General features: G+C 41.0%; 1 protein-coding gene across 1 annotated transcript in view; it reads left to right on the top strand.

The window, feature by feature from the left end:
* Positions 1-720: 720 nt before the first annotated feature.
* Synpr (synaptoporin) overlaps positions 721-23,360 on the top strand; it is a 359,507-nt gene continuing 336,867 nt past the window's right edge. The window contains exons 1-2 of the mRNA XM_006975084.4: positions 721-933; positions 1,068-1,133. Coding sequence (XP_006975146.1) covers positions 916-933; positions 1,068-1,133 — 84 coding nt within the window. The 5' untranslated portion in view covers positions 721-915. The remainder of the gene's footprint in view (positions 934-1,067; positions 1,134-23,360) is intronic.

Here is a 23,360-nt window from a genome sequence, read left to right as displayed (position 1 = left end):
TCCCTCTCCTCTCCTTTCTTCTTCTTCTTCTTCTTCTTCTTCTTCTTCTTCTTCTTCTTCTTCTTCTTCTTCTTCTTCTTCTTCTTCTTCTCTCTCTCTCTCTCTCTCTCTCTCTCTCTCTCTCTCTCTCTCTCTCTCTCTCTCTCTCTCTCTCTCTCTCTCTCTCTCTCTCTCTCTCTCTCTCTCTTCCAGCCCTTCTTCTCTCTCACCATCGCCGTCACTCCCCAGTCTACACACCAGTTTCGTCCCCAACCCCTGCTTCCTGGAGAAGAAGAAGCAGTGTCTTCAGCCCCACAGTCTGAAATTATCTAGCCACAAGGAAGCCTTTCCATGCAGGCTTTGGGTAATGACTAAAGTGATCAGTGATCGAAGGTTTCTTTGTCATAGAGAAGTCATCGGAGTGAATGCATGCCTCCCCTGGCAGTGGGTCTTCTTTTCTTACTGGAAGCCTCTTGCAGCGGACAGCCTTTTTGCTGAGGACATTAGCCTACTGTTGCCAGCCAACAGCCCCAAAGTTTCCCCGGAGCCCAGAGCTGCGCGCGCTGGGCCTGGACCAATGTGAGCGGGTTGTGCTTAGCCCACCCGGCGCCCTCCCCCGTGGAGCGTGCGGCTGGCCAATGACAGCCTGGCCCTGACTGCTTGGCTCTCTCTCCCCTCCCCTGTTGCTGCTCCCCTGCCCACTCTGCCCCGCCCACCCCTCTCCAGCTCCGATTGCCTCCCCAGTGCGAGCTCCCGAAGCGCACAGCACAGCCGAGCCTCAGCGAGCGGGCACCAGCAGCCGGCGCTCCCCTCCCGTGTCTCGCTCGGGTCAGCTGCTTGCGGCCTGAAGTGGCTTCTGACCCTGGCGATCGCGGGTCAGACGAACTTCATCCCTGCAGGGAATCGGTGCGGGAGAAGACATAGCAAGGGCGAGCCATGGACCCTGTGAGCCAGGTAAAACTGAACAGGACAGGCAAAGCTGCTGGCCTAGGGCTGGGGAATGGCCGGGGATCCCGACACCTGGACAGGTGTGCCCAGCCCTCCGTTTATACTTTTTTCTTTATCTTTCTTGTCTTATTCATCTGTAGCTGGCCTCGGCGGGCACCTTTCGGGCATTGAAAGAACCCCTTGCCTTCCTGCGAGCTCTGGAGTTGGTGAGTAGCTGGGAGGCAGCAGCTGCCAGGTGGAAAGAGGTCAAGTGGGGCGCTCTCTGCCCAGGTCTATTCACAGCCTGGGGTCCAGCCTCCTTCAATCCTGGCTGCTCCCGAGATGCTGTTCCGGGACTGCTAGGTAGGGTCGAGGTCACACTAGGATTCCAGAGGGAATGTGAATGCATTTGTGCAGGAACTGGAATCACCTCCCTTAGAAACATGCTGGCCAGCAGGGGCTGGTGGGGGAAGCGGGGGTGGGGGGTGGAGGGTGGGAGGGTGAAGGAGAAGCCTCCAGGGCGCTCTGGCCTCTTCCCTGGACCCCTGTGAGCCTGAGGCCACGCGGGATAGGTACCCAGGAATGCTGTTGGAGAGCTGGGAGGACTTGTCTAAGCTGGAAAAGTTGGTCAGCACTGGAACAGCGTCTGTTTTGGACGGTGATACTCACAGCTCTGAGATCCCTGCTCTGCTGGAAGCTCCAGCTAGAGGGAGACTCCAGGATGCTTTAGTGATCGTATAGAAGAGAGGACTTCCCGAGTATTATTTCTCTACCGTGGAGACTCCTATTAGACTCTTCTGGCTTTTCCCAGACGAATCCTTAATCTGCTTTCTTCAAGGGTTGGGCTGTGGGAAGTTATATTGCTCCTCTGGCATGTTTCTGTTTTAAATACCTACCTCAAGAGTCCTATGGTAATTTGTCTGTAGACAGGAGCAAGATACAAAAATGGTTCCTCATGAGGCCTCATGGGGCAATGGCAATGTTGTTGGCTGGAATGATAGTTATCAGAAGTGAAGTCTGTGGGTCACACATTTCCTCTTGCTAGGAGCTCTGCAAGGCGAGAGAAGCCATCTGAACAGAAAGTTCAAAGCCCGTCATGTGGCATTAATCACAGGCGCTAACACTGACTAGCTAGGAAATTATGTAAGAGCCTGTTCTGGGTTTCAGAGGTAGAGACAAAGCATGTGTCTGGATTTGACTACAAATTTTGACTATGATATAAACATGCATCACTACTCCAGAGAGTGTGACATATGTTTATATTATAGTCTCAGTAATCGCACCTGCCTGGTGCACTGATCTAAACAACAGTGCCTGATGATCAGTTTAACCTCTTCAAGAAAGTTCTTTAAGAAGGCTCCAGCTTTCAGTTGGCTCTTCTGATACTGTTTTCCTTTTACATTGTGTGTGTGTGTGTGTGTGTGTGTGTGTGTGTGTGTGTGTGTGTACATCAAGGCCATTGTGCACATGTGGAGGTCAAAAGACAATATGAGGGTTAGTTCTCTCATTCCACTTACGTAGATTTCTGGGATGGAACTCAGATTGTCAAGTTTGGCAGCAAGGGCTTTTATCTGTTGAAAGACTCTGCCTATTTTAGTATTGTTTTGTTGTTGCTACTGTTTGGTTGGTTTTGTTTTTTTCCTTGTTGCCAAGTCCAACAAACAATGCTATTCTCACAGCTGAAGGATCTTTTAGTTGTCTTCCTCAACCTCCTGATGCGTTCATTCACTTAGCCATCCACCCAGCACTTCTTGTGAAGGAGTGGCTTCTTAAGAATCAAACAGTGCTCCAATTGCCAGCTTATTTGACCCCAAAGCTCAGGAACCTGAGGCCACTTTCTGATACAACCTGTAACTATCCCACATTGTCATTGACTTGAAATATCACTCATTCTTAAACTAATTTTTGCCCTTACTCACTAGGTTTCTGTTGATAAATTTCAAAGCTTGGTCAGTCTGAGAGTTTGCTTAGATCACAGCTTTCCAGACACCGAATTGAAGCATGAGGAAGCTGTTCATCAACCGTAATTCTGAACAAGCCCTTGTAGGTGATTCTCAGATGCACCAGTGCTGATGAAACACTGCTCTTGGGTACACGCTGTCTTTTCAGAACACAAAGGCACTGTCATTTAGCTCTGTGAACATTTACATCTCACTTTTCACACTATAGGCCTAGGAAAGATGTTTGTCTCCTTTTTTTTTCTCAGCTGAAATGTTAACTTCTCAATAAAGAGTGTCTCATACCCCTACTCCCATTTCTGACCCCCAAACTGAGTGATTCACTCCATTTCTGGGATTCTCTTACTTTTGATTCATTTATTTGTGAGAAGCATCACACTGTATTTCATTTTATTATAGGCTGTTTTTCTTAAGAGTGCAGGGTTACAGTACTGGACAGAGGAAGAGCCAGTATCCACCAGTGTGAGGACCGTGGCATGTGGAGCCTGGTAACATCAGGTGGAAGTGCACTCTCCTAGTACAATGGAGTTTGTCTCATCTCTGTGTCTTTCACTAGCCCCATTCAGAACACTTGGTAAACAGCAAGTGATCTGAAACACCGTCCATTGGTAATGATAGAGTACCAAATAGTCCAGGTTCTCTGTTTCTGTAGAAGTTGACAAAGTGATAGAAAGTAGCTTTGAAGCTGAGTCTTCAACCTTTAAACTATAAACCTTTTCAGCATTTATCCCACAGAAATAAAAGTCCATATAGAGGTATATGTCCCATAGTCCACTTTTGTTTTTATAATAGGGTTTTTTTAAAATAATAATTCACCTTAAATTGGATAGCTGTTACATCAGAGATTTCTTTCTCATAGTTCTGAAGGCTGGAAGTTTCAATCACAGGCTGGCAGATTCTGTGTCTGGCAAGGGCTCACACTCTGGTTCACAGATGGCACCTTCTCTCTGTCCTTATCTGCCCTTTGTAAGGGCACTAATGCTGTTTATGAGGGCTCTTTCCTTGTGAGTGACTCATGTCCCATCTAATACTGCCATTTTGGAGATTTGGTTTTAACATGTAAATGTTGGAAGATACATACACATCTAAACCACAACAATATGTTCAATGGCATCTATTGCAACATCATTTGCAGTTGGAAAGAAGGGAAACAACTCATAAATCCATGTAGAAAAATATCTCAATGTGTAATTTGTGTAAATGATACTATGATTAAAGACAACCAATTAACTTAATATTCATTTACAATCAGTTAACTTAATATTCATTCACATGGAAGTTGAGGCCTATAATCCTCATTGATACAATTATTAAATGTCAAAAAATGAATCCAGGCATGGTGGTATACAACTGTACTCCGAACATTAAGGAGGCTGAGGCAGGAGGATCAGTCTGGGATACACAGTGAGATTCTCTTTCAAAATAATTCTTAAAAATAGAAAAGAAAGAAAGTAAGATTTCCTTCTTTTTAAATATTTCTTAAAACTTTAAATAGAGAAGAACAACGTTCATTCTCTTAATCAGTATGTAAATGATGTGCTCCGTCAGATGTGCGGGGTACTTGCACAGCACAACGTACTCTTTACAAAAAGAAAATTGTGTGTGTGTGTGTGTGTGTGTGTGTGTGTGTGTGTGTTATATGAACATAGAAGGAAGCATAACAGTATATACAACTGAAATATAAATAGTGATTTTTTTTTTTACAAGATGCAACTTGGTAGTCAGTGATAGAGAGCGGAGCAGGAAAGTCAGGAAAATCAAAATTGCAGACATATCACTTGTCTACAGTTACACATGTGAGTGATTCCTAGGAACCCGTGTTATAAGTGTTTTTTTCTATGGATGGACCATTTGAACTGGTTGGCATCCAAAAGCATCCTCTACTTTGGGTTTTATTGCCTTAAGGGGAAGATGCACTTCATATATTCTTTCCTTATGGGGAGCTTGTGGATGAGATATATTTAAAGTCTTAATAGCTCAGAAAAGCATGGAAGGAAAAGCCTTAACCACTGTCAAATGTCCTGGGAAAGACTTCCCCATCCTTGATCTCTACTTAAACAAGGTCAGGGGACTTTTACAAACTGTTCAAAACCAGAGATTCAAAACAAAGACCTGACTCTGGTAGTCTGTTTCATTTATTCCCTGATGAGAAATTATGTGCTGTAAATCTCTTAACCCACTATTTGGAAATGTTATAAAAATACCTTAATTTATCCTGTTTTCATATTTTCAAAAGCTATGCACATATTACCCTGTCTTCTACTGGTCTTTCTTTTTTGTTACTTTAATACTGCAAAGTCCTCCTCCTCCTCCTCCTCCTCCTCCTCCTCCTCCTCCTCCTCCTTCTCTCTCTCTCTCAACATGTGTAAACATAAACACATTATTTCTTCTGCACTCAACATGTTCGTGTTGCTCAGGACACAATAATGCTTCAAATACTAGCACTGCTGGAGCGGTCCTGAAGGACTACTTTCCCCTGGTGATGCTGTGTAGTTTGACTAGTACTCTAGAACTATTCTATGTGACTTGACTAGCCCTCTAACACTATTGCTGTGTGGCTTGACTAGTCCTCTATCACTACTCTGTGTGGCTTGACTAGTCCTCTAGCATTATGCTGTAGCTCCAGATTCTGCCCTTACGGAATAAACTTGCCAGATTCCTCTAATCCTTATTCTCTGATATCCTTCTCTAATTTTACTATAACATGTCTACTACTTTGGACTTCACATTTCTTTCTAATTTTTGTTTCTGCTCCTCTACCTCCCTGATGAGGCCAGCCAATCCAGATATGCATGTAGTCTATTTAGATGATCATACTAGCATTTATATAATTTCCATTCATGAAGCTAAATTCTAAGCTATATTCTCCAAGAAATATCACGCTTGTATCTGCTTTTTTGCTATCAAGAGATAACACACATAACTCCTGCTACTGGTGACAAACAACTGGTACCTATAACAGAATGTGATATAATGATGTTATATGAGTAAGAGAAGGATAATCACACTCCTCTGCAAGCTTCAGATGAAGATACATCTCATATGTCATGTTGTTTTGTATGACATCATTTCACCTTGGGGCTCAGGGATGCTAACTAACTCATGGAGAACAAAGCCACTGGAAATGCCAAAACCAAGTCTTGCCAGCCTCCCCTCGAACTGTATGTCTCAAAGTGCTACAGTCTTCTTCCTCCCATGTGGCAGGCCCTTGGTGTCTCCAGTCCCAAAGTTTCAAAGATTTAAAAGCCAATGCTATTGTGCTTCGTATTGTTTATCACTTCCATCAAGATATATAATTGAGACCTTTTCTGAAAATGCCAAAGAATGTCTGCTTTTAGAGAAAATTCAACAGATATCTGTTGTCTTTCATATTTGGCTTCATTTTCTGCTCATTGTTAGTTAACTGAGCAATTTTATTTAAAATCTTTTTTTTTCACATAAAATGTCCACATTTTATGGCATTATAAAGTCAATAATCTAATCACATTTTATTGTCATCCTTTTGTTTTGCATACAATAAGCAACTCCCTTTTCCCTCTGATATAAGCAAGATGAGGAGTGATAATGTAAAACATCAAAATCCAGAGTGGCAGTCTTCCATTAAGAGTCTAATGTAGCCGGGCGGTGGTGGCGCATGCCTTTAATCCCAGCACTCGGGAGGCAGAGCCAGGCGGATCTCTGTGAGTTCGAGGCCAGCCTGGGCTACCAAGTGAGTTCCAGGAAAGGCACAAAGCTACACAGAGAAACCCTGTCTTGAAAAACCAAAAAAAAAAAAAAAGTCTAATGTACTTAATGCTAAGTTAATGTGTATTTAATTATAACCTCACCTCTGTCAAAATTGTGTTCAGTTGGACTATGAATGGATGCATGCATGATGCACAGCAGCACCCTAGAATTCAGCACATAAGGCTTTCTGAGTTTACTGAGGCAGCTGGCATAAGGGCCCATCAGAACAGGGAAGAATAAGAGAGTGAAATTCTCTCAAGAGGATTCAAACCTGTCCCTATCACAGGTATAATGTGAGGAGGAACACAGTCATGCATTAGTTTTGAAAAATTCTAGATATGCAGGATAGATGTGTGCAGGACCATGGCCTTCCTAATGTCTTTGTCTTCTGTAGGCTTTGTTTCTCTTCTGTTCCGTTTGTGTGTATATCCTTGATCCCTAGTGCAGCCAAATCTGATGAGAATGACTAAAGTCACAAGGCCAGCACAGCTGCTTGACAAAGATCCAGCAAAGCAGAGCCATATGATGGCCGCCATGTCACTTTTGGTCTTCATCTCCATACGTTGCATATTTGGGGGACTTTTAATATTTGTACTATTTAAGGATATTGGGTTGGTAGGAAATCGTTTATGCCTTCTCCAAGGAGTACTGCTTCTAAGCTTCCCTAAGAAAGTCCTGAGCATATTACCCCTCCCTCTTTTAGAGAGATTTCCTTATCTACACAATACTAAGTTGAATACTAACTGCAGCAGCTTTGGCCTGAGGATTTTTCTTGAGCACTCTGACCATTAAGAGTTAGTAGAATGCTCAGGACATGGCAATCTGCCAGGGTTGGTTTGGAGGTTTTCTTATGTCTAGCATCCTTGAAGCCACAGAACTGCCAGCCCCAGAATAGGCTATCATATGCTTCTACATTCTTAAAAATTGGGTTATGGGGTTGATGAGTACAAATGGTTATAAAAGATAACTGTTTATCAATGATGATTAAACTTGAGGAAAAATGATTGTAAAAGATAACTCTGTTCTGTCATGGTTTATCAGTGATGACTAAAAGATATGGAAAAGGAAGTGAAATACATGTCCAAAAACAAAAAAGAAATGATCTATGTTTTGAAACAACATGAATCTATCCATGCTTACTGAATTCTGTATAAATAAATAAGTGCCTGACTGTTAGTTAGTCAAGGTCCAAGACTGCCACCACCACTTGGCCTGGCTCACTCCTGCCCTCACCTACTCCTTGCCTCCTCTCTGGAGCCTGTCAACCACAGGTGCATGCCCCCGGCAGTTCCCGGCATTAGCTTAGCCTTACTGTGAGAGTGTTTCCTCACCTGAACACTGGAGAGAACACCCCTTGCATGTCTTCCCACACTGTCAGAAATTTTAAAAGAAATAATGTGTGTCCACAGTGAGTGAGTGAGTGCCCTGACAGTGATGGTGCTTCTCATGGTGACCCAATCACAGAGGGCTGCTGGGTGGAGGATGTGCTGAGGGCTGAGGTGTTCGAGCTTGAGCTCTGCTCCCCACAGGGCTGAGTCCTTCTTTCTTACACAGCCTCCACCTGTTAGCCTCTGCTTCAGACTCTTCAGAAGTTACAAGAGTGAGGCAGGATCAGACCTCAGGGATGACTCAGTCAGTAAAGTGCTTGTTCCATGCCATGGAAAAAGCTGGGCATGGTGGCATGAGCTTATGATCCCAAAAATGGGGGTTGGAAACAGGAGGATCCTTAGAACTTGCTCTTCAATCAAATCAGCCTCCCTACCTGGATGAGTTTCAGGCCACAGAGAGATCCTGTCTCAGAAGTAAATAAATCAATAAATGTGAATGATGCTTAACAAACAAATATACAAGACTGTCCTCTGGTTCCCACATGCACGCGTACACACACACACCATTCATGGACAAGTACACATACACATGCACACATGCAGAGACACACAAAAGAGAAAGTTGAGACTAACTCATCACCCAAACAAACAGGTGCACAGGAGGGAGTCCAGATCACCCTTCCCCTCTTCTATCTGAAGCCTGTTTCATGCTCTGTACATGTTTTCACTTCCCAGACGTTTGGCTATTCAGAGGCCCTGGTAATTTGTTTCTTGCTGAGCAGGTGGCTTTCTCACATGTCAGTTCCTCTATTTGGACTATTCCATTCCCCTTCTTACCCAACCCCAACTGGGTAGTGAATTATTTTTCATCTGGGTGTCAGCATGGATAGGAGGCATTGCTGGGTGATGCTGACTTCTTTTTTTTTTTTTTTTTGTTTTTTTTGTTTTTTGTTTTTTCGAGACAGGGTTTCTCTGTGTAGCTTTGCGCCTTTCCTGGGACTCACTTGGTAGTCCAGGCTGGCCTCGAACTCACAGAGATCCGCCTGGCTCTGCCTCCCGAGTGCTGGGATTAAAGGCGTGCGCCACCACCGCCCGGCTTGATGCTGACTTCTTAAGGGAGTTTAGAGCATACTCCTCAGTGGTGAATTTGCATTCTAGCCAAAGCAGACTGTGATCATATTCATCTGCTCATTTTAAAGATGTAGTGCGGCTCTTGGTATACAGAAGGGCTGACTCCAAGAACATCTGCTTATCCTTTTATAGCTCCCAGGCCCTGGGGGCTACTCAATATTAGATGGAAGAAGCAAGGAAAGGAGGGAAGAGAGAGACAGAATGGAGGATGAATGAGTGAATTCTAGAGAACACTGGCCTTCATAAAATCTGTTGTGAAGAACTGTAAGGACTCCATAGAAGTATATATTAAGCTGTTAGTCTTAGTTGGAAAAGAGATTAACTCAAATAAACTGAATGAAATGTTGAAGAGATATAGTATGGACATTCTCACCAGCTAGTAACAGAAGAGAACCCTTATAAAAATAATAGTTAAGAACTGAAATAGGCCCAGGCTCATAGCTCAGTGTTCAGTGACCCAAGCAGCAAGAGTCCTTTAGTAAGATGGCTATCATTGCAGTATTTCAGACACTAGCTGCTTTCCCTGTCCACATATTCTGTCTGGGTCTTGTTTATTCTAACCAAGATTCTCATCTGATGCCCTGGAAGATGGAATGCAATTGCCTCAGCTGATCATTTTTTCAGTTTAACCCAACTATCAACCACAGGCCATATCATAAGCCAACAAACTAGTGTATAAATTCATTTCCCACAAGCCCAATGTCCAGTTATTCTGTCACTTGTGGCTTGATCTTAAAGGATCATGAGAGTCAAGCCATTCTCCTCTAGACCATCCTTTCCAATGGAGTAGTAGGAGGAACCATCTTTAAACTTATGAGCACAACAGGCCCAATGATAGGTCTGTATGTAGGTGGTAAAAAGAGATGATTTCCAGGGCTGGGGAGATGGCTCAGCAGTGCTTTTCCAGAGGACCCAGGTTCAATTCCCAGTACCTACATGACAGGTCACAACTGTCTGTAACTTCAAGATCTGACACCCTCACTTAGACATACACGCAGACAAAACACCAATGCACATACAAATAAAATACATTATTTAAAAAAAGATGACTTCTAACAGATGACTGGACAATGGAAATGTGTATGTATGTGTATGTTGTGTGTGAAGTGTGTGTTTATATATTGTGTTGTATTTGAGTGTGTGTGTGGTGCATGTGTGTGGAGTGTGTATGATTGTGTGTGTGTTGTGGTGTTCATTAATATGCTAGAAAACAGAAAATTTGTAGAAATATCATTGGCTTGCTCCAGGTGACAAATGCTGTCTGTTTTGTGAAGGAGAACAAGAATTATTTGATAATCAGAATCCACCTGAGGCTTGAAGAAATGTGGGTTTGGAATCAGCCATGTGCTAGAGTTCTGGCCCTTTTTAATTTGTGTTTATTTTATTTTATTTTTTAAAGCTGTGGAATCCTCACTGGTCCATTGCAATCAAATGGGTGTCAGAACTGTCACATCTTTGGCCTGCTTGTAAGGGTTGAATTTTAGCAAAACCTCCAGCAGTGTCTGGTCGGTACCACAGCTGTGGGACTGGACCTGGAGAAGACCTTGTTAGTGATGATGCTGTATTTACAGTTGCAATGAAGTCTCTCCAGATGTCTAGTACTGTATAAACAGTTTGCTCAATGAGTACTGTTATATCAGTGATGGGGTGTGTGTGTGTGTGTGTGTGTGTGTGTGTGTGTGTGTGTGTGTGTTTGCTTCTATTGTCTTCCCACTGGAAAAAAGGTGCATGGTGGGATGACCATAAACCACACACAAATAGCATTAATTCTAATATGTGGATACAAGCAGATTTCCACTTGCTGTTAATGATTTGTTTGATTTTCATTATGTTCTGAGGACTAATTAATAACCTTATTTATAAATAGAGTGATCAAATCATTTGCCAAAAGGCAGACAACTAGTAAGTAATAAAGGATGTGAATCTAATCAGACACCAAACTCCATGGCCTGAATCATCTTCCTGAATTCTCTCTATTAATAGAGAATCCTCATTCATGCCTAGATCCAGGGCATCAGTGACTCCCCCCCCCCAACAGTAATAGAAAAGGCACATATCTATATCTGTATTTATCACCAACTAATAAAATACAAGACCTTAGCAATTTAAATTTTTCTTTTCATTCTTACTTCAGTTTCCTTTCTACTATCAAATGCAACCAGAAAATAAAACAAAATTTAAATGTTAAGTGCCCTCAAAAGAGCTTCTCAGGGACTTTCTTACTAATCAAAAATATTCCTGTTTCTTCAGAAAAATTTTATTTATCTTGTATATCTTATAGGATATTCATTTACTAGTCCACTCCTTAAAGAATTCAAATTTAGAAATCTGTTATAGACATATGCCCAGGAAGACATCTGGGGAATTTAGGAAATCTCTAGATATTTAGCAAGATTATAAACACTTAGATTCCTTTGGATGTTTGGGAAATTACTTAAGCCAAATGCGTTCCATCATTGGTGATGGGGAATGAGTGACTTTTATCTGCTTCCTGTGTGTGTGAGAACCATGATTCCTTAGATTTGTTATTTGGAGGATTTGTGTGCCAGAGAAGAAGACATTCCTCTGTAGTGTTATCAGGAAGTGCTCATCCACCCAACTGGTCGACTGTAGACACCTTGGCTCTGCTTTTCTACAATGACTTCACCTGATTGTTTTGCTTGCACCTGACAGACAGATTGCTGACATGCTGGACTCCTTCCTGAGATAGAGGGCCAGAGTTACAAAGGAAAGGGGTTGCATTGGGGAGGATTCTAGAAAACGGACAGGTACTGGCCCATGACCAGAGTGAAACATGGCGATCTTCAGAAGCATTACATCTGGAAAAGGAGGTGGCTGGCCAAGTAGAGACTATAGCATGATTTAGACTGTGCCAAGAGGCCAGGTGTGGCGGCACATGCATTTAGTTCCATAACTCTGAAGTCAGAAACAGACAAAGCTGTGAGTTCAAGGCCAACCTGGTCTATAGAGTGAGTTCTAGTTCAGCTAGGGATGCAAAGTGGGGCCATGACACAAAAGAATGAAAAGAAAATAGACTGAATTTGGAACCATACAACTTTGAGCTCAACCATCAACCTTGGATATGTTCATGGACAAATCAACTTCACTGAGCCTCAAGTTTCTTAGGGATTTTCACCTACATCAAAGATGTATTAAAAAATTTAACTTACAGCTAAGAATCCTTGAGCAAACTCCCTTATCAATTTTTGAACTATAAAATGGGATGGGCATTTAGAATACAAAATTATGGGATAAATTGAACTAGACATGTATGAAAGTTCCCATTCAAAGGCTCACTGATGTTGACTGTCCCTATATCTAGAAATTAAAGCTTGGGCTAGGCATACAGCTCAGTGCTGATGCACTTGTCTAGCATTGATTTACTGTTTAGCCTTACAAAACACAAAAACAAAAACATCAAAACAAACAAAAGGCTGAGGTCAGGTACCTGGGAATTTTTCCTCTGAGGTAATGCCCACTGGCTTCCTTTCATGTTCATCTGCCACCACAGCTCTGTGAAGAAACAGGGAAGGTGTGTTTTCATCTGCCATGTCTATTAAATGAGGTTTATTCAAGAACTTTCACTGTCACACTTTTCAATTCCATTTATGAAGCTATTGAAAGAAAATCACAATTATTCATGAGATCACCAACATCACTCAGGGGTTTATATTTGGAATTTATTTTAAAGTACACATGCATGCTGTACTTTACATGAAATGGTCCAATGGTAACAGCATTTTTCATATAGACATGAGGACTCGAGCTTTAAGCCTAACACCCAAGTAACATTCAAGCCAGGCATGGTCTTGTACATGCCTGCAACCACAGAACTATGGCTAGGAGTGGAGATGGGGAATTACTGGGGCTTGCTTGTTTCCAACCTTGACCAAAAAAATAAATAAATAAACTGCAAAAAATACAAGCACCAATCTATTTGGTATGTTTGGCAGCATGGCATGCACGAGAGAGGGAGGATGTCATGTTGAGCTGACTGAAGATCCTCCTTGGTCCCTCACTAGCTGTATTACCAAACCAACGTACTTTAGAAGATGATTGTAAGACTTGAATGAAGATGGGCTGGCCAAGTGGTACATGTTCATTAAGAGACTGCTCCAAAGGAACAACTCAGAGAGCAATAGAAGAGGGTGGCCAATGCCCTCCTTTGGCCTCTGCATACCAACACAAAGGAGCATACCAACATAAATATATATTCATATGCTAAAACACACACACACACACACACACACACACACACATGCGCGCGCGCGCACACGCGCGCACGCAACATTGATTTTCAAAAAGATAAACAGGGCAACTATACCTCTACTAGATACCACAGAGTAAAAAATAAAAATTCCAGGGCCAGAAATGGGTTACTTCTTTTGAAATTGTTGGACAATGAGCTCACACAGACCTCCAAACATTACAGGGCATTGCCATTGATCTTTATTAACCACAGAACTTGGTGGTAAGTTGAAGACACCACACACTTGAATCATAGACCAGGATGAAATCAAGCTGGGTGGGATGGACCTGGATGGTTCCTACTTAACAGCTAGCTTTCATAGTGCTAAAAGGCTGCGAGCTATGGGAGGAGAAAAAGTAATCACCAACTATAACCTGCGATGAGCTCTGTGAATTGTAACAGTGACAAGACAGACTCCTGGTACAACTGCAGCGGGAGCATGATGGAGGTAACCAAGCACTTTCTGATTAGATTTAAGTCCTTTTCCTTAAGTTAAAACTCATACCTGGAACCATTATCAGGGAAAGGACCCATGACTACATATGTCGTAGGTTCTAGGAGAGACCCTACTACTATTATTTTGCTAAATAGACACGGTATTAACCCAACTCCTAATGATGTCTCATCATACCCATTGATTAGTGCATCTCTCAGTCATCATCTAAGGGCAGCTTCTGTTTTCAATAGGCGGTGATTGACATAGAGAATCACACTGAAATGGAGAATAAGAAACTGCAGAATGCTTAGCTTTCCAGGGAAATATATACTGCACCCTCTCTCCCAAGACTCTTGACCCTGCAGAAGATGGGGCAGGAAGAGTAAAAGCCAGAGGCAGTGGATGATGTCAAGGAAACAACTAGACGAAGCAAGGTAGCAGCACATATGAACTCACAGCGTGCATAGAACCTGTGCAAACTCAAACCAAACAAAATCCCAGCATGTAAAGAGAGGTTGGGCACACAATTCCACCCCTGGCCCTAGAGTGACTGTGGGGAAAAGGATCAGTTTTCTCTAATGTTATAGCCCCATAAATAGAGTGTGTTTCAGTGGAAGACAATAGGTCCAAGAATATTTGGGCATCACAAATTGTGATTGAAAGGTGTTTAAAAATAGACACAAAGTTGGGTTAGGGAGAGAGAAGTGGATCTGAGAAGAATTGGTAGCAAATGTAATCAAAACATTATACCAAACTCCAATAATAAAAATGCAAAAGATGATAAAGTGTTATGTGTAAGCAGCATTGAACTTTAGATACCTTGGCAGAAAATAACAGTTTAGTGTCAGAAGTAGGTAGATTTGAAGAGTAAATGCTGTTCTTTACTTCTTCCACCTTCAAACATGTACCTGGGCCCAGCCTGTCTTCATTCACGTCTTCTAATGGCCTTCTTAAGTACACTGGTTCAGTAATACAGTTGGTGCGTGAGCAAGTGGGACCTTCAGCTATCTTCATCTGAGCACCTGCCTCTCTCTTGCATGCTGTGCTGACAATCATACCAAGCAGGCTGGTGCTTGCATTTGAAAGCAGGTGGTGGCAGTGACTGTTTCGCACAAGGTACTTTGAACTATTTTGTGTACTCACAGTATGTCTATTAATTAAGATCACAAAAATAAGCAAAAGCCAGTAAGTAAAAATTATCCAGTGTTCTGCTAAGAGTTAACTGAACTAATACTTTGAAAATATATTTTAAGGGTAGTTTAATACACTTTTGTGTACACATGCATTTTCCCTCTGAAATGATATCCTAATTTTCCAGGCCTGTACTGTGGAGCCAAGTAAATTATGTACCACACATGAGGATGTTTTAGTCAATGACAGTTGCTAAAACAGGCTATCACAATGGTGGCCTCATAAGGCTATAGCACAAATCAAAATGTCGCTGTCTTATCCTGTATAAGCAAACTATCCTACGAAGCCCAATGACGAGTCACCCATTGATATATATTTCTCAAAACCTATTTCAAACATTAAGTGATGCCTGATTGTATTACAGACAACAGAAATTTCAAAGTTCTGTAAGCCAAAGCTTTGAGATCAGGATGTGGAAAACTCTAAATCCTTTCATAGTTCATGAGGAAGAATCTGATCTATACTCTTCTCCAAATCCTAGTGCTTTGGTGACAGTCTTTGGTGTTCTTTGAGTTATGGATCATCCATCCCTCCAGTCTCTCTTCTTTCTATGACACTCGTGTGTGTGTGTGTGTGTGTGTGTGTGTGTGTGTGTGTGTGTGTGTGTGTGTGCATGATACCAGTCATACTGTGTTAGGAGCTTACTACTATGACACACACACACACACACACACACACACACACACACACACACACACGCACACAACAACAACAACTTGATCTGCTTGACCTTGGTTCCAAATAAAGTCATATTATGAAGTACTAGATTTGGGAATCTTCCTTCAAAAGTGGGAAGAAGGCCCAATTCCCTTGATAGTAGAAGAGCCTTAGAATAGGGATGGACCATTTGGCCACCTTCTTTCTTCTCTTTAGCATAGTGTGAATTGTGCTTCCATGATAGCTACTAAATAAAATGTATCTCTCAATAACTTCAACAGCTGTATACTGTGATAGTATGTGCTTGTAGTTGAGGTTATCTTACTAACCCATAAGTTAGTTTTCAAATGCATATTATAGTCTTCGTAAAACCTGTAAGGATTCCTGTGAAGATATACACTTGCTGTGGCTCTAATGCACTTAACTTTGCTGTTTTTAATTTTAACATGTGTGTCTGTGTGTTGTATGTGCAGATGCATGTACCCATGCACATGTGGAGATCAGAGGAGGACATTGGGTTTCCTACTCAATCACTCTCTGCCTTATTCCATTCAGACAGGTCTGTTAATGAAGCTGGAGCTATGCTGATAATCCTCTTTTCTTTGTACCTCATAGTGCTTAGATTACACACACACACACACACACACACACACACACACACACACACACAGAGACAGAGAGAGACAGAGAGAGACAGAGAGAGACAGAGACAGAGAGAGACAGAGAGAGACAGAGAGAGAGAGATTATTCCAAGGATTCCAAGGTTCAAATTCTACATGCATGATGTTGTTCGAATCTTAGATGGTCTTTTAGTAAAAAAAAAAAAAAAAAAAAAAAACAGAGCCAGATATGAGGGTGAAAGCTGAAAGATCAGAGAAGCAGAGCAGCCAGCCACTAGTTCTTACCTCTACAAAAGCCTCAGTCTAAAGAGAGCGAGTCCCTGTTTCCTCACGCCTTCTATACCTTTCCCTGTTATGCCAAATTGCTTTCTTGGATTAAAGGCGTATGTGCTTCCCAAGCAAAGACATGAGATCTCAAGTGCTGGAATTAAAGGTGTGTGCCACTACTGCCTGTCTCTGTGTCTAATCTAGTGGCTAGCTCTGCCTCTGATCCTCAAGCAAGTTTATTAGGGGACACAATATATTACCACAGCATAGCAAGCATTCTTACTCACCAATGAGTCTCTACAATTCTGGCCAGCCTACTTTTTAGTTGGAGAGAGCCTGGCTCAAAGTACTATATATTTTAAAGATATTTGAAAAAAGATTAATAAGTTGCTCTCCAATGAACTCTGGAGAGATCACTGCCAGTTATATGTTTTTTTTTCTAATATAATATGAAGTCTAGTTGAATCATTGCTTCTTTATTCTCACATTAAATTGTACATTCTTCGTGAAGATTGTAGTCTGGCTTTAATTTGGAAATACATAAATAAACAGAATTGATTTATGAAGCAATAGCCACAGCTGCTGAACTCACGCAGCTGTTCACATGAACCTTTATACAAGCTGCTACTTTTGACTTTCTGGGTCATGGTATGAGTTCAGTATTGGAAATTATTTAGATCTCTGTGTCCTGACTTGGCCAGAGACAACCATTCTCTTTCTCTATCTGAACTATGGGCAGATATACATGTGATTTTGAGAACATTGAAGGCAGTTGTTACTACTGTCACAGCCTTTCAGAACAGAAATAATTTCATACAATAAATTGGAATTTAGACCATTCTAGTTTAAATTTTGTTTATAATTCACATTAGATTTACTTATCCCAAATGTGTCTTATTTTATTTTTAGTGGTAGTCTAAGTCTCAGCCTGTGTTCATGGCGTTTCTGAAATTGTACCTCACATGTATGTGTGTTTGAGTCAGATGTGCACAGTTCTATGAATGAGAATGTGGTTGGAGACGGGAGGCACTTAGAACATTAGTGGTTCTCTTTTGGGAAAAGTACACTAGGAAGAGTGTTATTACACCATTCTTGCAGCTATAGTCCATTTTTGTTGTTTTTCAAGACATGGTTTCTCTGTGTAGTTTTGGTGCCTGTCCTGGATCTTGCTCTGTAGACCAGGCTGTCCTTGAACTCACAGAGATCCATCTGGCTCTGCCTCCCGAGTGCTGGGATTAAAGGTGTACCACCACTGCCTGGTAGCTATAGTCGATTTGAGCATCATGAGGAGGTTGGGGTAAGAAGACATTATTGAAGGCAAAATGAAGAGGATTGCAAAAGATAGTTTGAAATAATTATCCTGGCTATAGGGTTAATCACAAATCTAGTGCTACTGCAGTTAGGGGATGGACAGTTGTCCTTGCAGAAGTGCTTGTGAATGATTGCGATGGGCCCTGTGTAAGCTACGGTTTTGGTACTGTACTTTGTGGTGGTCACCAATAGCAGTCAAATATGAGAACCTTTCCATCTCACTTCCTGCTTTATGTTTTTGTAGAAACTCACACAAGTGATTCCAACTTTTACAAATGTATGCGTGTTCATTTTCTTTCTCTTTAGGAAAAGAATCTGAGGCTTAACAAAAAGTGAAGAGTAGTCCAGTGTGCTCATGTAATAATAGCAGCACTGACCTTTGACCCCAGGTCTGCTTGGCCTCCAGAAAGGACCCTGTGTACTTATCCTAGCAGAAAAAAAAAAATTGCATCCTCCTCTGGAGATCCAATCTATATAAATGGCTAAAATCCATCAGAGCAAAATGAACAAGATGATGGATGGTCAGAACTTACTCGGTGTTCTTCTCAGTTATGTGATCAGTGCTGCTGTGGGCAGGCAAAACAAACTCCAAGATTCAGTTGCAAAAAAGCGAAGTTCCTTTGAGTCTGGGTCTCATGTGGCCTGGCTGGCCTGGCAAACTCGCTGTGCAGTTGAGGCTGGTCTTACACCCTTGATGCTCCTGCCTCCCACCTCCCAACTGTGGAGATCACAGCTATGTGCCACCACACCTGGCTCCAAGTTCAGTTTTAGAAGGTTTTGTCTGGTTAGAACAGTAATGAAAGGGTGGTGTTGTTCTATTTGAGCTGAAATTATTTTATTTGTGGAAAGTACAGCCATGGTTGCTTAGGCAAGTGGAGGAAGCATTTTAGAAAAACAAGAGGATGAGGTGTTCCTGGATTTTCTGTTTTGTTCTCTTTTGGTTATGTAATAGAAAAGTTATTAAAACAGAAAGTTACCAAGAAAAACATTTAAGTTCTTCTCTTTTTACTAAAGACAATAGATTTATCATTGTATATCACTCACTTTAAAGGCTGTAGGGCCTGGGAGAATGGAGCTGATAAATGAGGCAGACTAAAGTCCCATGCACAACTAACTTTATTTAGAGCATCAGACAATTTATGCGTTGAGGGTTAAGAGAGGTCACATGAGTAAAGTTCAAATGAGCTCAGGCTGTGTACATTCTGAGTAACGGTAGCAAGTGGCCCCGGGTAATGTGAAGCAAACCCACTCCTGTCTGCTACACCTGAAAGGGACATGAAAGCACATTCCAAGAACAATCCCAAAAAACTGAGGCCTATGACTCTTGTCCTGCTTTCTTCTCACAAGGACTTAGAATTCTCTTCACATAGCTCCATTCCTGTGCTGTGTTTCAACAGTCATAAACTCTCCTATTAAAAATGAAAAGTGTTCAATAGTGAATTCACTTAAACAGTTCTAGCAGAAATGATATCATCTCTCTTCCAATTGATGAATCCATACCTTCTGGATAATGCCAACATAGCTTTCCAATTCATTTTATGAATTAATATAACTTTGAAAACAAATCAAGCAAATATATTAAATTATAATCTAGTATTATTAATTAGTTTATAAACAAAACCCTTTAAATATAAGCATGTCATATGTTGCATTATATGAAACTTATGTTGTTAATCCCAATGGGTGAAAATAAGATGACTGCCACAATTTTTGAGCCAAATTTGAAGATATGTAGAACTGAATGGTATTGTAAAATAAAATAAAAGGAAAAAAATTTTGAAGCAAGCTCTATTAAATGCTAGGGAGGCCTACCTATACCTGGATTCCCAGAGTATGGCACCAAAGTACATTAGTCAGGGGCTTATAAAGGCAAAACCCACAAAGCTACATATTTCCTGCCTTTGTCTAATCAGGGGCAAGCATACATCCTAATGTACTTCCTGCCTATGTACTCCTACCTATGTACATCCATCCTGTGCAGTATGTCCTTGGGGCAACCAAGTTTGTTTACAGAAGTGAAAAATACATGGATTGTTATCTTACATGAATAGCCCCCAGCATTCCAGGAAGTTGTCTGTCCTTCAGCAAGTGGGACTTACGGGTTAGAGGCATTTTTGTTTTATAGATCTCTTAAGCACAGTAATTTCAACTTAAAACATAATGGTAGCCATCACCACCCCCCCCACACACACACTTGAGCTATATCATGAGCCAAATCCTTGATTCTGTAGTGGGTATCTGTTTATAATGGGATCTAATAACCATCATCTTAATGGCACCCAGACAGGAATTTATGTATGTAGTTAAGACATTAATGAAGCTAAGGCCAACAGTAATTAATAGAAATAGAAGGGCCAAAGGTTCTGTGATAGCTGATATCAGAGATACTATCCAGGAGGAGAACAAAATGAGAATGAGAACCAGTCATTTATTTCATCTCAGGTCCAATTTTGTCTGTTTTTTTTTCCTTCTCTATTATCTCTAATGATTCCTGAGTGATTTGAATAGAAAAAAAACTTTTCTCTTGTAGTCACACAATAACCTTGTTCTGCAGAGCACTTTGAGTGTCCTATCATATTGTAGAACTACTTTAGCTAATGAATCTATCTGTTGCTTGATCTTGCTCTACTTGGTTTTAACAAGTACCTTTCTGATAATGAGTGGTGGTATGCCAATAGACACTATAATATAGCCATTTTATGCCCTTTGCCAGGGAGTTTCCTTTGGACCTAACATTCCAGTCTTTTATTGATGATGAGGGGCAATGTATTGTCTTCTGTAACTACTTCTTGCTGAAATTAGGACATTGTTGTCAGGGACAAGAAAGACTGAGATGCTAACTAAAGGACACAAGGGAATTCAGGTAATGGGGCATTCATTAGAGGGATCTGGTTAGCTGACTCAGCTGAAGAGACAGAGAGCTATCACATTGATTAGACTGGATCACACCAGCTTTCAGTAAGTCTAGGGCTCACAGCCATTTGGAACAGTTTGTGTCTGCAGTTGATTCCTGGATGGTGTCTATCTAGTGGAAATTGCTGAAACAAATATAGGCTTGGGACAGAAGTTAAAGTTAAGAGACTGAAAGGAAAATCTTAGATTTGGAGTTTCCCTATCAGGAATAGGCAGTAGGTAGGGAAGCTTAGGCTGTTGATTAACATGAAAAAGTACTAACCGGGAGTCTATTTGGCCTGTGGTTTCAGGTTGTGATTCTGAAGCTTACATGAATCGTTTGTTTACAAAAAGAGATAAAAAGTTTTAGGTATATTAGCACCACCACTGTTTGTAATCTGTTCTGAAATCCATATTGTAGAAAAAAACAGCTAATGGGTCTATAGAACAGCTGGAGTGGACAGCCTCTGAGTTATAGCAAAAATGATGGCTTTGGGTTCAAAAGCATGAGCATACTTTTCTCTGTCCAGAGGGCTGGATATATAGATTGGGCAGAGGTATTTTTAGCTCAATAAGAAGCACCTTTAAGTCTATGCTAAGAAGACAAAGAAAATTTAAAATCTTGACCATGTGACTGATAGTAGTATTCAGTGCTTTACCAAATTATCAGAACTCAATGTTAAAACTCTGAACATTTGAAATCTTAGTAGAATAGTAGAATAGAAAAGAAGTCTGAAACATTTCTCATTACCTTGTGTCATTTTCTTAAACCTTTATAACTTGCATTTACATACCTTAAAACATTTTCATAGACCCTCACAACTTACTTAAGCTTGAAACCTTTTCTTTCTATCCAGTCATTTACCATGAGAAACAAGTGGTTGATTACTGAGAGCAGTGATTGCAAAGCTAGTTTCTTTAAATAAAGTAATAGTAAAAAGTTACACCTGAAACCTGTTTATCCTTTAATATGAATCCTGTTAGCCAGGCAAACCTGTCTGCCTTTCTCAGCAGGAGATCTAGTAGCTCTAGAAAATGAAGACCATATTTTTACATATGAAATGAACTAACAAGGTAGTTACAGCCTTGGGGAAGGAACTGTTTCCTGTAGCTGCCAAACTAACAAAGCTACAATTAGCTGTCAACACTATCAGAGACCTGAGAAGGATAAATTATAGCAGGAAGTATAAACCAAATGGCCTCTGTATTGATCAAAATGACAGAGACTTACCAGCTACATGGATGGGCACCCCAGTCTCCTCCTGTAGTCTTGGTAGCTTCTCTAGGGGTGGGCAGAGGTCCTAGATTTTCAGTTGCTGCAGAGGACAGCATAGGGCTCCAGACCCAAAAGGTGCAAGAGTTTTCATATGAATAAGAAACTTGGGAGAACTGGCCTACCATGGGAGAACTGGCCTACCACGACTTAAGCAGGGCAGGGCAGTCGACCCAACAGTGTTCCCAGGTTGTGCAGGGCTTTGGCAGCAGGCCAGGCATGGGACAGTTTTTCCCAGTGGTTAGTGTTACCACAATCCAGGTCTGTGTGACATCTGTCTTCTTTGGAGACCTTAGGGTTGCCTCTAGAAGCTGGCATGTCTATCTATCACAGAAAAATTTTTCCATTAACCATTTTAAATGCCATATTCAGCAAATCTCTGAAAAGTTTTGAGGGCCATTTATTAAGTATACCTGATTTTAAACAGACTTTCCTTGTCTTTATTTACTTCCTTTATGTTTATACTTAAAAACATATACAGAAGGCTAAATAAGTTTACAATAAGTTATTAACTTTTATAAGATTAGGATTTGAAATTTTATCCCTTTTCATCTAGCCTTAAAAAAAATAACAGTTTTAGAATTGAGCTCTTTTAGTACCAAAATAAAGCTTAAACTCATAAATATATTCCATAGAGAGATTGGCAACTTTACTTTCCTGGTCCTTTCATAGTGTACAGTTACAGAATATCATAGTTTCTTATATGACACAGTTTATCAAAAATATCTAAAGCTTAACAAATTTAGCAAAGACAAGGAGGCTAGATAGACATTCCAAAGTCAGTCTCCATTGGTAAGGAGAGACATTCTATAGGCTCTTTGCCAGACTGCTTAGGACATTATCTTGCTGTATCACAAGGTAGGAATATCCCAGTTTCTGATGCTTAATGTTTGGTGCTCAAGGATTACATATTAATAAGGACAGCACAATATAAAAATATAAAATATTTTGTAAACTTAAAATGTCACATAGCCTTATAAACAAGTATTTTTAAATTTTTTCTTTAAAAAAATTCATTTTTTAAACTAAAACATGTTTTGGTAAAACTCTAAAATTTTCTTTTTAAAAAATATTAAAATCAAATTGTGGATTCCTACAATATCAAAAAATAAAGTATTTCTTTTCTTCAAGAGGGAAGAAACAGGGCGCAACCATGATGTGAACAAGGCAAAACTAAACTCTGACATTGCAAACAACTCAATGCTCAATATCTGGGATTCACTCACAGTCCTCTGGCCTCCTCCAAGGGGCCTAGGTTACCTCTCTGGCTCTGCCCTCTCACCAGCACCAGTCCTGCCACACAGTGCCACACCTCAGGTGTTCTCTATAACACCTTCCTGCCTTTAAAACCAACATCACCTAAATGATTCTTGCATTACAAAGTTCGCCTGCCAGCAAGAGGTATGTTTTGTATA

The sequence above is a fragment of the Peromyscus maniculatus genome, chromosome 9, assembly GCF_049852395.1.
Source record: "Peromyscus maniculatus bairdii isolate BWxNUB_F1_BW_parent chromosome 9, HU_Pman_BW_mat_3.1, whole genome shotgun sequence".
Taxonomy (NCBI): domain Eukaryota; kingdom Metazoa; phylum Chordata; class Mammalia; order Rodentia; family Cricetidae; genus Peromyscus; species Peromyscus maniculatus.
Note: the sequence above shows the minus strand (reverse complement) of the source record. Positions and strands in the feature narration are given on the sequence as shown.